Below are 16,180 nucleotides of genomic sequence, written 5' to 3'. Positions count from 1 at the left end.
AAATATTGGACCTTTTGAATTTACAATTGTGTCTAAAATTGGGATTAAGTGTGCAGTCCACATATAAACCGATTTCCCCTGAAGACTTAAATTGACTTGTGATTCTTGCAGGAGTCAAGTTAAGTGTACAATGAGGAAAATGACATCACCTGCTTCAGATGGCTTTGATGACATCATACATCACATCATCGTGAAAATGGTAAAAAAAGAAAAAGGTCTGAAGAAACGGGCCGTCTAACCATTTTGATTCTGAGGGTCCGTTTTGTCTGTTTCTTTTTCCAGCGGCAGTTGACCCAAGTGGAGACGATGAAGACGCGTGTCGTCATCCTCCTGCGGGGCTTCACACATTTAGCTCCCTCACGCTGACACGCCTGCAGCGAGTGCGATCGCCCCGTGTGGCTTCATGACTCACAAGTAAGGTCACGGATACGTTTGACTCCTCGCTGAGGGAAGCGCCCAACCGTAATATTAAGACTGTTTCATCTCAGTCAACATTTTTGCAGGAATGCAGCTCGTCACGGCCGACCAGGAGAAAATCGTTTGTATGATTTTGCAAGGTCATCGTATGAAAAATGATTTTGTCTTTGGCCAGCTGCCTGAATTTGATGTTGTGCCATTATTTTCATCAGGGATGCTCCTCGTTATTTTTTTCTTCTTATTTGAAACTAGTTTTGCGTTTCCTGCTCCAAATATGTTTTTGAACGAAGCCTGAAAATGGCCCAAAGCAACAAAAATGAACGTAAAATGGTTGCTTTACTCATTCATGACCAGCCGGGTGCAAAAAAAAAAAAAAACTTGGACGTCTTTAGCCGTCAATGGCAGTAAACGAGTTAAAATGGCAGACTTGTTTTTGCGACTTTTTGGTCAATGTACTATGTCGCGACCGAAAACTGCCTCCCCGCAAATTCCGAGGCGCTCGAGGCCATTTTTAGCTCAACCTCCTCCTGCCACCAAACTTGATCTTCACGCGGAAGAACGTGAACATTTTGTGATTTCTTCTCCCTCTCCGACGCTAAATGATCGCAATGAAGCATTTCCTTTTTTGTGTTTCATTCAGAACGACGGCATCGGCAAGAGCAGAGAACAGAGAGGCTTATTCAGCAGACTCGGACGGGCTCGTCCGTCTCGAAGGGAATTAGAATAAGTAAGCTGGAAATGTTTCAATCTTTCTTTGGAACGAAACGAGCGTTCCTCACGTGTTGCTCTCCATTTTGTGCTTTTTCTCTCGAGACCTTTTTTGTCATTAACCTTCTTCTTGAGGCAATTTGGGCCACTGAAGTTTTTTTTTTTTTGGTGCATGTCTTTTTTTTTTTCTTTTGCCTTCACGCCGGTGAGGAATGAGGTGTCGGCATCCTTTCACACACCCCATTAGTCGAGTTTTACCGCACAGATACATTGGATTTAGAGTCGTTCATCCTCGTCAACTTTCTTTCTTTTTTTTCTTCTTCAATTTGGAATGATTTCTTACTTTTGTTCCCTTGTGGAATGCAACATTTTGACAAAGGTCAGTAAGAATTGATAATGCGCCGTAAAAGTCAATTTTTTATAAACAAGCAATCTGAATGAACAAAAACAAAAACAAATCTGCGCCCGAAGCCAGTTTCACTTCGCCACGTGGCATTTTTAATCACTTCTACCATGAGGAGACCCACAAAGATGACGAGGGAAGTACGCTAATTTGGTTTGGTCTTTCTAGAGCTACTCACTTACTCAAGTTTGAGTTACTTTGAAAAAAAATACATTAGTGATTAATTCATTTATTTATTTAATTTATTTATGCCAATGATTTTGACGCTTTAACAAAAAAAAGCAAAATCTTCTACCATACTGCAGCCGGTAAAGTTAACTCGTCACGATAATATGAAATGGTTCGACTGTCTCGTAGGAGATTACCGCCTTTGATCAATATTTGTATTCCAGTCAATAAATAATCGCCGAGAGTTAAAGAATTCTTCTTTTTGTAGCTTTCTCCAAATCAAACAAAGGAGAAGATGTGCTCGAGCATTTTCTTTCAAAGTTTTGGATTAAAGTCCTGTCATGATTCCTAAATAAGTAACGAGTAACCTGAGTAACTGTAATCGTATTTCAAAATATTGGAAATGCGTTATACTTTCAAAACGTCATGTATCACAAAAGTAATGCGTTACTTTTGTAACGGGTTCCCCCCCCAACACTAACCCGATGTGTTTTTCGTCTTTTTTTGCAGGCGCAGGTGACCAACGCGTTGGACCGGACCGAACCAGGCTTGGGCCGGGCCGGGCCGGGGGCTGCAACACAGGACAAGGGTCGTGCCTCTCGTCCCCGCTCGTGTCTTGTGTTGCAGCCAGCGGCTCGGCCAGTCTACGTTGCTTTCAGTTGCTTCCTTTGACAGCAGGTTGGAAATTAAAATAGAATAGAGTGAAAATTAAATAATTTTATCGTGGGAATAGAATTGAATTGTGAACGCTTTTAAAGTTTTAAAAGTCTGAGGAGGTCTGCTTCGTCATCACCATAGCAACGCCCTGACTTGACTTCCTGACGACGCGTTGGTCAACAAAGCCACTAGGTGGAGCTCTTTGCACCTTTTTGCGCCCAAGTTTTTGCGACTCGTGTACTTTAGAACCATCAAATGAACACACACGCCCAAAGACAACGTGAGCAACGACACGAGAGAAACAAGACAGCTTAAACTTGTGAAGAAGACAAAAAATCCACCAAGACCTTCTTTGGCACTGGCCGCCTGGAGGAATGAGGTCAGTGCAGGGGAGGGAAGGGAGGAGGTGGGGAGGAAAAGGAGGGGAATGAGAACAAGAGAATGAAAAGAGGAGGCGGAAAAAAAAAAACGAGGTTGGCGTGAAACCAAAGAGTGCAGGTGTCCGCCTAACAATAACAGGCCACGCCAGAGGAACTCGGTCCGGCATGAGCAGGACCTCGACGACGCAAAGCAAGCCGAGAATGGCAAACAAACACGCGCACACGCACATGCACACATTGTTGATTCATGCGGCACACACAGACATCATTCAGTCTTTCACACAACCAAAACCATAAAAGAGGCAACATGACGTCACGCCCGATTGCCTGAAAACAAGGGTGTGAAATGGCAAGACAAATTAAGTTTTATATAACCGTTTGAAATGTCCAATGTAAAATAATAAATATGGTACATTTAAATACCGGTATATTTTCCAACTAGAATGCTTTCCCGAAAAAAATAGAATCTTTAGAGAAAATTGTTTTGTAAGATTTTTTTTTTTTAAAGAAATACGTTTTTTCTTTTACCAGGAAAAAATATCTTTTTTAAAGGTAAATATTTTCAAGTTGCATTTCCCTGAAGAATTCAAATACTTTCCAGACTTCCAGAAAATCTTTTAATAGAAGTAGATTTTCTTGAAAAAAAAGTTGTAAGTTGTACTAGGTAAATGTCAGGAACTTTCAATTTGCCCGCAAAAGTCTTATTTTTAAAAGTAAAAGGTAATATTTACGGAGTTAAAAAAAAACGTCACTCGGTAAATCTTATTTTGAAAGACCAAACCGGGAGTGCCTGCGTAGCCTTTCCTTTCTTGACGCCGGCTATCTCGCCGACTCGCGTGGAGCAACGCGAGGATGTAGGCGACTTCTGCTGACAACTGCACGCCAGGGGTTTTTGTTTTCAGTTTTCTTTGCTTTTCATTTCTTCTTTTCTCCAGAGAGCAGAGGACGACAAACAACAACCGCGACGGCCTCGGACTCATGTGACTGGCGGCCGAGGTAGGCGACGACGAGACTTTTTTGTCTTCCTGAACAAAATTGCTTCGCTTCCTCCAAAACTTTTCGAGCAGAAAGTTCAAACTTGAAATTCCAAGGAGTCACTCCACTTGAGGTTAAGTTTCCTCCTCTTTTTTTTTTTTTTATTTGAATGTTGCTCGCTTTTTTAAGTAAATCAAAATCATTGGACACTATTTACAAAACTTTGCTGACTGAGCAACAAAAAATGTTTGACAAAACCGATAAAAGTTGGAAAAAAAATACTCTGCACTCATTTGATTTCGCAAATTTTACATTTTTTTTTAGTCGATATCCACTGGCCGCAAATCTTTCTTCGCACGGACAACATCCCAAAACTCTGGTCAATACCGCCGTGGATGGGGAATATCTTGCTTCTCACAATCTGTTATAAATAGACGTGACATTTAATTTTGAATCCTTTCAGCGGTTTTGTGGCTTTTGATGTTGCTGCGTATTTGCTGTGCTGCGTAGCAACCCGCCGGCCCCATCGAAAGCTGGATGAGGAAACGAGTCGCGTCCTTTATTAGAAAGCGACACGTGCAGTCGCAGTCGATGAATCGTAAGCAGCCTGTTCTGCTGGAATCTGCGTCTTAACACACACACAAAAAAAAGTGTAGGAGAACAAGGGCCTCCTGTTGGTACTTGTTGGCATATTCAAGAATTTTTACACTGCAATGTTAAAAAAAAAATAATAAAATAAATCTTTACTCTACTCGTCTGGCTTCTTCTCTCCTCAAAAAATACTTTTCGGGACTCAAAACGTCATCAATGATTCAAATTTGCTGTCCTTTGACCAATTTTATTTTTGATGATTGAGGAATCATTTGAATATCAATTTTTAAATTCAAACGGATCCAAATGCTGGGAATTTTATTTTGTCCAATCTAACGTTTGAAAAATTTTCCAGTTCCAAGCCTGAAAGTGAGAAAACGACGCGAACGTTAGCATGTGCGTTCAAATGTGCTCCCCTGATGAGCGACGAGCATCGCTTGTGGTCGCTGCTCAACATCAAACAACTTTTAAATCTGATTTTAGGAACGTTAACCACTAATTGAAAGTGTCGAACGGCAGCGATGGAGAGACGGGACGGATTTGGCCTGCATGTCAAGTTGTCGGCGTGGCTCCCATCAAAGGGCTTTTTTGTCCTCTGGCGTCTCGTTTTGTAAACTCGAGCCGAGCTCGCTGGCGGGGCACCAACATGGCCTTCTTCCTGTTTCCTTCAAATAATCTGCCAAGCACGTGATACCGTGGATCAGCCGCGCTAAACGACGCCGAAAAATGCCAACAACTATGTCTTGCGAATAAAATGTCTTTGCGGGAGCCGTGCAGCATTTTGTTGCCTTAAGATTGACATTTCTGACGGCGAGTAAGCCCATTTTGTGAAAAGAAACAAAAAAAATAAATGGAATTTGAAGCAAGTCACTTGAAGAGGCTTCTGATTTGCTCACCTCTGCAAGCAGCCAATCAGATTTGCTCAGTAATCGCCCCCCCCCCCCTTTCCCGCAGGATTTCTTCCCCTTGGAGCTGGCGGCCATGAGGGGGCGCTGCTCGCAAAAACTGGGTGTGCTGGCCAAAGCGTTCTTCCTGCTGTGGCTGCTGTGGCTGGCTTACCTCCTCCTGGTCCTGCCCGCCTCCTCGTTGTCATCTTCGGCGGCCTCCGGCGACGCGCTGGAGCCTCGGAAAGTCGACGGCACAGAGCCCGACGCGGGCGAGCCGGCCGCACCCGTCTACGCCAAGCCGCCGGCGGACGACAATGCGCCGGGCGAGTGGGGCCGGGCGGCGGGCCTCCACCTGAAGCCGGAGGAGAAGACGCAGGCGGAGGACAGCGTGGAGCGCTACGCCATCAACATCTTTGTCAGCGACATGATTTCGCTCCACAGGCACATCAAAGACAACAGGATGCCCGAGTGAGTTTTTGCCACGTTAGCTTGCAACAAAATGAGCACGTTTGCGCTAGCCGAAGGTGTCCCGGTCCAGAAAGTTTTCAAGTCACAACGCAAACACGTGCAGCCCGTTTGGTCTTTGAGCAGAACTTGATTTTCAGGAATTCCCAAAACAAAAAGTGGCTCTGCTCCTTTTGTGTTCTGGGAATTTTATTTATTTTTTTATTGTTTTTGCCCTCTGCCCGCAAGTTGACTTTTTTGTTGACTCAGCGTCTTTGTGCGCTCTGCTGCGGTATGTTGCTCCGGACAGCCTTCTTTATGACTTCACCTAATGGCTGCCATCTGGATGCTGAGCGACACGACACGACGTGCAAATTAAAAAAAAAAAAGTGTTGTCACTCCTCAGGTGCCGCAGTAAGCAGTTCGACTACCGCCGTTTGCCCACCACTTCCGTCGTCATCGCCTTCTACAACGAGGCGTGGTCCACGCTGCTCAGGACCGTCCACAGCGTCCTGGAGAGCACGCCCGACGTCCTGCTCAAGGAAATCATCCTGGTGGACGACTACAGCGACAGAGGTGCGACATCCGGCGGGAAAATTGCCGTTCTTCAAAAAGTATTTGTGTTTGAAAACCATTCCAAAATGTGTTGTTGGTGCATCCAATTTTTTTTGAATTTTTAGGCTACCTAAAAAGCCAGCTGGCCGAATACCTGAGCAACCTGCAGCGCGTTCGCCTGATCCGCACGATCAAACGCGAAGGCCTGGTCCGGGCCCGTCTCATCGGCGCCAGCTACTCCACCGGCGACGTGCTCACCTTCCTCGATTGCCACTGCGAGTGCGTCCCCGGCTGGATCGAGCCTCTGCTGGAGAGGTGCGTCCGCCTTCCATCCAATCTCCCGCCATTTGAGAAAATGCATCGTTGCGCGGTGACGTCCGTTTTGTTTTTTTTTTCTTTCAAGGATCGAGGAGAACCCGCGCACCATCGTGTGCCCCGTCATCGACACCATCGACTGGAACACCTTCGAGTTCTACATGCAGCCGGAGGAGCCCATGATCGGCGGCTTCGACTGGCGGCTGACCTTCCAGTGGCACGCCGTGCCCGAGCGGGAACGCCAACGCCGCGAGTCGCGCATCGAGCCGCTCAGGTGACTTTCCAAAAGCTTTGTCGGCACCGGCCGACTTGTAACCGTGGCCGTGACGCTCGTCCTCGCCAGGTCCCCGACCATGGCGGGCGGCTTGTTTGCGGTCAGCAAGGCTTACTTTGAGCAACTGGGCACTTACGACACGGGCATGGAGGTGTGGGGAGGGGAGAACCTGGAGCTCTCCTTTCGGGTCAGCGCCGCCTCCCGAGCGTTGCCGCGGCCCGTCGCCCGTTACTTGAGCGTGTGCGTGGTCCCGCAGGTGTGGCAGTGCGGCGGCAGCCTGGAGATCCACCCCTGCTCACACGTGGGCCACGTGTTCCCCAAGAAGGCGCCGTACGCTCGGCCCAACTTCCTGCAGAACACGGTGCGGGCCGCCGAGGTGTGGATGGACGACTCCAAGCAGCACTTCTACAAAAGGAACCCGCCGGCAAAAAAGGTGCGCGAATAAGACGGCGGCTGCTCGACCTCCTGAAAAAAAATACAAATAATTATAATGAAAAAAATGATTTAAAAAATTAAAATAAGGCTAAAGTCATCAGATCTGGTTGGAATCCAAACACGTAAATCAAAAATGTGAATAAAAAAAAAAAAATGGAAGAATTTTAAATGACAAAATACATCAATTAATAAATGAGACAAATATTATAGCTTCAATATCTAACATAACAAATTACAATCCAAATAAATATCAAATGAAATTCTAAAAAGTAATTACAATCAATAATTTAAAAATAACTCAAATAGAGTCAAAGTCATTAGAATAGAAAATGATCAGAATATTCTTGAGGTATTAACGCAAATAGTCAAAGTAAAAAAATAAATAAAATAAAATCAGCATGAGACCAGAAGTCATTACAAATTTGTAAATTTCACAGCTGGGACAAGTCACACATTTTTTTTTGTAACTTTAGTCCGTCAGACTTTGGCTCTGACAGGCAAAGTATTTGTGGCGAACCACTTCCTCGTTCCTGCAGCGCACAAAAAAGGGCGTCGTTCCGCAAAGCAACCAAGATAACATTTCACGTGCGCGCTCGCACAAATGTTTGCACTGCGAGTGTTGGCAGCTGGCAGCTCCACACCTTTGCAAACACGTCCATGCTCCGGATGAACGTGAGCGCGTCGACGTTCTCGCAAATGAATTGTTTTTGATGATGATGACGATATTTTGCACCTGACAGGAGAACTACGGCGACATTTCCGAGCGCCTGCAGCTCAGAGAGCGGCTGGGTTGCAAGTCTTTCCAATGGTACCTGACCAACGTCTACCCGGACTTGCACGTGCCCGAGGACCGGGACGGCTGGCACGGAGCGGTGAGTGCCTCGTTGCGCACACGCTGAGATTTGTTTTTTTGAGGTCTTATGAAACGCATATTAAATGTCGGAACTTGTTTGCACAAATCCCGATTTGGCTTGATCGTTGTCCTCCAACGAAGGTGCGCAGCTCGGGAATCCGCTCGGACTGTCTGGACTACAACGCGCCGGATCACAATCCCACCGGCTCGCATCTGTCGCTGTTCGGCTGTCACGGGCAAGGCGGCAACCAGGTGACGGACGCACTTGACTACGTTTGGATCGTCATAAAGTGATTTGATTGGCGAGAAATTTTGGTCGGATCGATGACATTTCCGTTTATCGCTTCTGCGTCTCAGTACTTTGAGTACACGTCCCGGAAGGAAATCCGCTTCAACTCGGTGACGGAGTTGTGCGCCGAGGTGGCCGAGGGCCGCACCGCCATCGGCGTGAGGAACTGCCCCGGCGACCGCGACGCCACGCCGGCCGCCATCGTGTGGGACTTTCGAGACGTAAGCGGCGGCCGCCTTGTCACGCTCATCTCATCTCTCGCTCTTATTGCGCCTTTTTTTTTGGGTTTGGTTTCCCTCCCGCCAGGACAAAAGCATCTACCACCCTCAGTCGGACAAGTGCATCACGGCCTACCGCACTCCCGAAGGCCGCGCTGACGTCCACATGAGGCCCTGCGACGTGCACGATCAAAATCAGCACTGGAAGTTTGAGTGGTAAACGTCGGAAGCCCAACTGACTTTGTCGCTCGCTCGGGAAAGACGAGAGAGGGAAATGAAGAGGATTTATTCCCGTTTAGTTTTATTTGGATTTTTTTTTTTCTTCCCGCGTGTGCTGCTGAGATGAAGAATGCTGAGTTTTGGCCGTCATGTAGCATAGACATGCCTCCGGAAACGTGACATGCTCACCAAGTGCCTGCCTGCACCACTCCAAAACAGCCTGAGGAGGAGGGAAGATGCGGAGGGAACGTCATTTCCGCTGTTGCCACTGACAAAATATTCTGTCTGTGAATAGCGAAAATCCCCAAATTCTTGATGCACATTCTAAATGTATTGTGAAAATAAGATTAAATAAGATAAGATAATATTTAACTCCCCCCTAATGCTTGAAAAAAAAAACAGAATAAATCACCAATAAGTGCCCCCGCCCTCAAAAAAAAAAGGAAATGTTAAAAAAAAAAAAACACTGAGGTGGTTTTGACCTCGCGCAGCTGTTTCCTCAAACCACCTGAGACCAAACGACACTTTTAACGGTAATAAGTGCAATTTTTTAAATTATTTTTTATTTTTGATCCCGACTGAATCTCTGTGCCTTTTTGAAAGGAGATTATCAATGTAATGTAAATGTAATCTATAGAACGACAACGTGACTGTTGGATGACTTTTTTTTTTCCATGTCTGACTGTACTTCAAGAAAATGGAGAAACGTCACGTGGCTTTGCTTTTGTCTCTGCAATTTTCTTTGAGGGACAAAGTTGACTTAAGCGCTCCTGAAACTACTGATGCAATGCAGGTGAGGATGACTTGATTTTGAAGGGCTGCAATTAAAACTTTGAATGGTTGCAACGTTGTCGTCTCACTCGTTAACGTTGCGAGGTCGCCCCCTGGTGGTAAAAGCGAAGGACACTTCACATTGTGTAGATTGGTTTTATAGCTTTATTAACAGATTTGAAATCAGTATTCCTGACTGGGGGATATTGAACATTTACGACTATGACATTGGCCAATGCTTTTTTAAAATGGATTCAATCAAATTAATATGAAATGTGATGATTTATAAATCCACAAAATACGTATTTGGGCGATAGACAAGGTACACCCTAAACGTTCCAGAATATAGAGCTTTTATTTTAAAATGTACACAGTTGAGGCAGATAATTTTAGCTCATAACAGCTCGAAAATAGAATGTTTTATAATATTTATTAAATTCATTAACACAAAAAAATTCCGAATTTTAATACTTTGCATTTGTGCAGCGATTGAGTGTCCCACCACTACGTTAGAAAATCACTTTGTACGTGGGAAACCGCATGGTTTAATAAAATAAAATGCAAAACATATACTTAAAATACAAGCAGGAATAAATTTAAGTAAAAAAAGTGAACAAAAACATTTTAAGAAGCAATTTGTATGCATTTTGTGCCACCTATCGCAGTGGTCATTCTGATTGGCTGTTCGCAATGAAAATGCAAATTATATGCCTCAATGCGGAAGACGTATGGTGATTGGTGACGTCACGCTACGGCATCACCAATTAGACAAACTACAATACGTAAAAATAAAATCAATAAATAATATTTTTGCTATCGTTTATATTTACTCCCTTTTGTTACATCTCCTCGAACCTTTGTCCCAATTTAGTAAAGAGAATTAAACCTTAGGTTTGAGTTATTGTTGGACTAAATTTGTTGATTAAACGCGATTTGAATAATTGCGAAATGTTTTGAACGCACCATTTATCATTCGACGGAAGTAAGCAACTGTGCTTTTCCAGGATGTGCTTCAAAATAAATCCAAAACCGAAATCAACCCAAAACGATGGTTAACCCCTAAAAAATAATAAAATGATATAAAAATCGACTTATTTATAAATACATTGAAATGTAACACCTGGCAAATTCGAATCAGATATTGTAAGACTCTCACAGTTGGTCTACAAACGATTCCACTTTTATTCCTCAATTACCCCAAATAAAGCGTGGACACTAAATAAAACTCGTTCTATAATCAACAGTTATAATTAAAAGAGAAAACAACTTTTATTGCGTAAGAACAATAAAAAAAAAGACCCCAACGCCTGTTTTAATTTGAAAAACATACGGAAGCGAAGTGTCTGTCTAGAATTAAATCTCTCACCAAAGTTCGTATTGACCTGGATGGACTCATTTACTCGTGCTAAATAACCAACCTCGGTAGCTAATCCGAGTAACAAAATAATCCCTGCTGGCTAATCCATTTATTTTCGTCTCGTTGTTGCAATGAAGGGAGTCACGTAAATGCGAAGAGGAGAGCGAGCAGGAGGAGGAGGAGAAAAAGGCGCTGCAGATGAAGCTGCAATTAGCGACTGGGTGGCGGGCCACGTGACTAAAGGTCCGCGGACGAAACTGTTGCGAGACGAGACGAGGCGAGACTAGGAAGAAGTCACGACATGGCCGCCTGCAGACGGAAGCGCCTGAAACTTTTCCTCAGCGGCGTCGCCTTTTTGGCTTTTCTTTTCGTCTACTTGGGTGACGAGCTGAATCGCGCCTCCCCCTCCGTCTCCGCCCCCACCGGCGACCCCAAGAGGCCCGTGTACGAGAAGCCCCCCCACGACCCGAACGCCCCCGGGGAGCTGGGCAAGCCGGTCATGTTGATGCTGAACGCCGACGAGAAGCGCCAGCAGGAAGAAAGCATCTCCAAGCATCAGATCAACATTTACGTCAGTGACAAGATCTCACTGCATCGCCGCCTGCCCGAGAGGAGGAACCCCCTGTGAGTAACTTTTCTAAAGTTGTATTGTGTTCTATTGTATTTTGCAAACAGAGATGGTGAGCACAAAGTCATCGTCAGCATCATCAACATCTGCAGCTGTAACAGACGGATCGCAAAATTTGAACAATTCATTAAAATGCAACCCAAAAAGTCAACCTTGTCCGCCATTCCATACGAAAACTTTCTGTTGCGTGAATGCTGCGACTCCAACATTTGCACTTTCCAGTCAATGTTGAAAGTCAAGCATCCACACATTGTGAAAATGCTGCCAGACAAGCTCACACACACAAACGCCACCCAAAAATAGTTTTCTGATTTTTTATTTTTTTTTTTAAATCATTTTTTTTTAAATTGCATCTGTTAACTCATTCACTGCAATTGATGGATATAGACGCCAAAAAGTACATAATTTTTTACCGAGGCCTGCATCGTTAAAAGTTGTGTTCTGTTGTTGCAGCTGCCGAGACGCGCAGTACGACTACCGCTCGTTGCCGACCACGTCGGTGGTGATCGCCGTCTACAACGAGGCGTGGTCCACGCTGCTCAGGACGGTCCACAGCGTGCTGGAGACGTCGCCCGACATCCTGCTCAAGGAGCTGATCCTCGTTGACGACAACAGCGACCGAGGTGAGTCGGCCGACCGCGTCGTGCGCTTGGAACCCACACACACACACGCGCGGTTCGGTTTCGATCACGTGGCACCAATATGCCCGCGCAGGTACCGACTTGTTGTGCAAAGACAAAGAGAAGTTTGGAAGTCCAATTAGTGCTGTTCGTCACTGACATTTTTTTCAAACAAGTTTTTCGGGGCTCCTCCAATTATTTGCATGCCATCGCAGGTGTGTCAGTGTGTTCGTCATGTTGCAATCCAATAAATGAAAACAGATGCATTTTGAAAAAAAGAATCTAATTGCGACTTGTCATAATATTGCGATGACAATTTTGATATGCAAGTTCCTCTTTTATACTTTAACAAACAATAAATTAATCGGTATTGCCATCGATTAATCGACTCCAATTGGAATTTTTAAGCTACGAAACACTTTGACTTGCAATCTCTAATGCTTTCGCGACGACAACCTCGCAAAATTCTTATTCGGTGTAAGGAAAATACCCTAATATTAATATTAAAAAAAAACAAAAAAACAACAGCACTGAAATTAAGTGTGGAATGATGAAATCTCGGGATGTGTATCATTTGCTTAAAAATGTTCTTTGGTGAAGATCACCTGAAGGAGCCTTTGGAGAAGTACCTGTCCGGCTTGCGGAAGGTGCGTCTGATCCGCGCCACCAAGCGGGAGGGCCTGGTGCGCGCCCGCCTGCTCGGGGCTTCGTTCAGCACGGGCGACGTGGTGACTTTCCTCGATTGCCACTGCGAGTGCCACGAAGGCTGGCTGGAGCCGCTTCTGCAGCGGTACACTTCCAGCGGCACGATTTCTGTCATTTAAATCTCCCAAACTTTTTGGGTGGATCGGGCTCGTTGTTTGTTGCTTTTTATTTATTTATTTATTTTGCGTTTTGCGTGGCGCCGCCAGGATCAAGGAGGAGCCGAAAGCCGTGGTGTGTCCCGTCATCGACTCCATCAACTGGGACACCTTTGAATATTTGGGCAACCCGGGCGAGCCGAACGTCGGCGGCTTCAACTGGGGAATGGTCTTCAAGTGGCACGTCATCCCGGAGCACGAGAAGAAACGCCGCAGCTCGCCCATTGATGTCGTCAGGCACGTGTCGCCCCCCCCCCACGAAACCGTTTCATGTCGACATCCTCGAGAATGGCTGCAAATTTCATGCACTCACCCTGCAAAAACGACGACTTTCCCAATAACCACTTCTTTCACACCGAGATCATGTCAAATATCGTTTGCATGGCTTCCCCTTTCACGCAAAAACTGAACTGAGCAAAATGATTTCGCCCTTTGTCAGGTCTCCCACGATGGCCGGCGGTTTGTTTTCCATCCGCAAGAGCTACTTCGCCTACTTGGGCACGTACGACACCGGCATGGAGGTGTGGGGAGGAGAGAACCTGGAATTTTCCTTCCGGGTAAGAAAACAATTCATATTTTCCGCACAAAAATGTCAACCAAAACACATTCCAAAATCAAAACAGCAGCGTTGTTCGTCTTTGTGTGCGTTGCGATTTGCTGGCAAGCTGTCTAGCAAAGCGTCCACTTTTTTTTTTTTTTAAATTTCACTCTGTTTTAGTCATTTAAAAATTTCAGAAAAAATGATGCGTGAAGGCTGAAATTGTGAATGAAAAATACGGCAAGCATGTAAAATGAAGTGACATGATTGTGGAATGATTTTGAGTTAAAAAAAAACAAAAAACCTCCTGTTGCAATTCATTTCTGAAAAGAAAAATGTGCTCTTCCTGTCACCATGAAACTCTCCTGCCACCTAGTGGCAGGAAAATGTCCACAATGTGCACTCAATGTGCCACAATCTGATTAACTAAACGTCAAATAAGTTCTGAAATGAGTGCATCGCGGCCGGCGCGCCGCTTCCTGCAGATTTGGCAATGCGGCGGCAGCCTGGAAGTTCACCCGTGCTCCCACGTGGGCCACATCTTCCCCAAAGCGTCGCCGTACTCGCGCGCCAAAGCGCTGGCCAACAGCGTGCGCGCCGTCGAAGTGTGGCTGGACCATGAAAAGGAGATCTACTACCACCGCCACCGCCGCGCCCGAACGGTGAGTCGGCTCGTTGCTCACGTCGTCCGTCACCTGCCGCGTAATCAAGCTCGCGTTGCCGAGATCAGGTGACGCTGGCGTCAACAATCGTTGACGGACCTGGTGAAAAATTAACCAGTCTTTAACACCGAGAACCTGCAAATTGATCAACACTGAAACGGTGTAAAATGAACACCTCCACCTTTTGGACAAAGATTATGCAAATTAGCCGCGAGGAGTGAGAAATTTTCTGAGCTCCTCTGTCTTTCTCGATCCACCAAAATTGTTGAGCGTTTGCTAAACGAGCGCCTCGTCGTCCGCCCAAATGTGTTGCGCAATAACGCGCGGCTTGTTTGCCGCGGGGAGCTTCCAAAACGAGCACCTGTCGTCTTCTCAGGAGAACTTCGGCGACGTGTCGGAGCGCCGTCGGCTGCGGAAGGAGCTGGGCTGCAAAAGCTTCAAGTGGTACCTGGACAACATTTATCCCGATCTCTACGTGCCCGAGGATCGGCCGGGATTTTTTGGAATGGTGAGAAATAATTTTTTTTAATTTTAATTTTTTTATTTTATTTTTTTTATCATGTGGTGATTTTTTTTTTCCCGTTTGTATTTTAGGTGAAAAGTCTCGGAAAGGCGGGTTTTTGTTTGGACTACAGCCCAGAAAGCAAAAACAAAAGAATGATTTTATATCATTGCCACGGGATGGGCCAAAATCAGGTTGGTCAAAACGTCAATGACGCAAATCGTTAGGCTCTCTCATTTCTTTTACAGTTTTAGATTCTTTTGAATTCGCTTTGCTTCCATTTTATTGCTTTTTATTTAGCTTTTTCAATTTTTTTAATTTCCTACTTTTTCCTATTTCTACCCCATTTAATCCTTAAAAAAAAAACAATATTAAATGTCAATATTGCTGGTGTGCGCGGCATTTGAACGATTCTCCCAAATGGTTGAGCGCGATCTTAAAATGTGTTGCCGTGGGCCCTCACCCCAAGTTTCTGTGCCGCAGTTCTTCGAGTACTCGACGGACGGCGCCCTCCATTACAACCTGGGCGACTCCTGCGTGCAAGGCGACAACGTCAGCAACTACCTGACGGTGCAGCCGTGCAACAAACCCCGTCTACCCGTACTCGCGCAGCAGAAGTTCAGCTTCAGGGAGGTATGATGTATGCGCTTGACAGAGAAAGTCTACACACCCTTGTTCAAATGCCGTCTGTGTTTTTGCGAAAGAAATGAGGCCAAGATCCGGCTTCCATTGAACATGAACATGATCGCTTCCGGACATCCACTTAGAAGCGGGTGTGCACACTTGTGCAACTACCTTATTTCTGAAATTTGTTTTCACACGCCCCCTCCCTTTTCCAAAAGGCAATAAGGTTCTAGGTCACATTAACGGTAAACAAAAGTCTTTGAAAGGACTTTCCTCCAATCTGGCGTTCGAACAAGGGTGTGTAGACTTTTTCTATCCAGCGTACGAGTGGTAAACGAGCCAAATGTTTGGTGGTCGCTTGTAGGACGGCAGGCTGCTGCACATGGACAGCTTGACGTGCGTGGAAGCGGTGGACCAGATGGACGACGGCGTGCCGGCGCCGGTCCTGCGGCCATGCTCGGGCAGCCCGCGCCAAAAGTGGGCCTTTGAAGAATTCCTATGACTTATTTTATTGATTTATTTATTTATTTTTTTTTGATGGCCCGCAACCAACCGAAGGGCAGGTGTTCATTTTTATGAGCAGCCTTGTGGATTTGGCTGTTTTTCTACTGTTTGTCCCGCAGAGGGCGCCCAAGCTCCGCCCTCAGACTCTCATTGGACTAACTGTCGATTAGCCTGAGGAAGTTTTACACTGAAAGAGGAAATGTTTTTTTTCCTGCTTCATCTTTTCGAGTGTGCAGCTTCAAAAGACTCAAAAATAAGCCATATAATTTTTTTTAATCTCTTCAGTCTTTTATTCACTCATTTTTATGTTTAAAATGTGTGATTTT

At 45.4% G+C, this 16,180-nt stretch overlaps 2 protein-coding genes and 1 long non-coding RNA gene across 4 annotated transcripts; all 3 read left to right on the top strand.

Moving 5' to 3' along the window:
* The first annotated feature begins 111 nt into the window (after positions 1-111).
* LOC148321745 (uncharacterized) lies at positions 112-1,145 on the top strand. Its single transcript, XR_015846829.1, has 3 exons — positions 112-199; positions 283-414; positions 1,058-1,145. It is a non-coding gene; the product is annotated as an uncharacterized LOC148321745 (long non-coding RNA).
* Positions 1,146-2,321: 1,176 nt separating this feature from the next.
* On the top strand, positions 2,322-9,035 carry galnt4 (polypeptide N-acetylgalactosaminyltransferase 4). Of its 2 annotated transcripts, none has more exons than XM_088319580.1 (12): positions 2,322-2,732; positions 3,669-3,729; positions 5,254-5,654; positions 6,037-6,206; positions 6,311-6,500; positions 6,589-6,774; positions 6,844-6,961; positions 7,031-7,207; positions 7,950-8,081; positions 8,204-8,314; positions 8,420-8,572; positions 8,658-9,035. In XM_088319580.1, exons 3-12 carry the CDS (start codon positions 5,281-5,283, stop codon positions 8,787-8,789), a joined length of 1,743 nt encoding a protein of 580 aa, XP_088175706.1. In that variant the 5' UTR covers positions 2,322-2,732; positions 3,669-3,729; positions 5,254-5,280; the 3' UTR covers positions 8,790-9,035. The 2 variants fall into 2 exon arrangements, with proteins under 2 accessions (XP_088175706.1, XP_088175707.1); XM_088319581.1 differs by lacking the exon at positions 2,322-2,732 and adding an exon at positions 3,569-3,587.
* A 1,907-nt stretch (positions 9,036-10,942) lies between these two features.
* On the top strand, positions 10,943-16,126 carry galnt12 (UDP-N-acetyl-alpha-D-galactosamine:polypeptide N-acetylgalactosaminyltransferase 12). The gene is made up of 10 exons (XM_088318768.1): positions 10,943-11,540; positions 11,998-12,167; positions 12,765-12,954; positions 13,076-13,261; positions 13,464-13,581; positions 14,048-14,224; positions 14,601-14,732; positions 14,819-14,920; positions 15,210-15,359; positions 15,715-16,126. Exons 1-10 carry the CDS (start codon positions 11,218-11,220, stop codon positions 15,850-15,852), a joined length of 1,686 nt encoding a protein of 561 aa, XP_088174894.1. The 5' UTR covers positions 10,943-11,217; the 3' UTR covers positions 15,853-16,126.
* Positions 16,127-16,180: the final 54 nt, after the last annotated feature.

This window comes from Idiotropiscis lumnitzeri, chromosome 16, assembly GCF_059441095.1.
Source record: "Idiotropiscis lumnitzeri isolate Australia: NSW breed Sydney's pygmy pipehorse chromosome 16, RoL_Ilum_1.0, whole genome shotgun sequence".
Taxonomy (NCBI): Eukaryota; Metazoa; Chordata; class Actinopteri; order Syngnathiformes; family Syngnathidae; genus Idiotropiscis; species Idiotropiscis lumnitzeri.
Note: the sequence above shows the minus strand (reverse complement) of the source record. Positions and strands in the feature narration are given on the sequence as shown.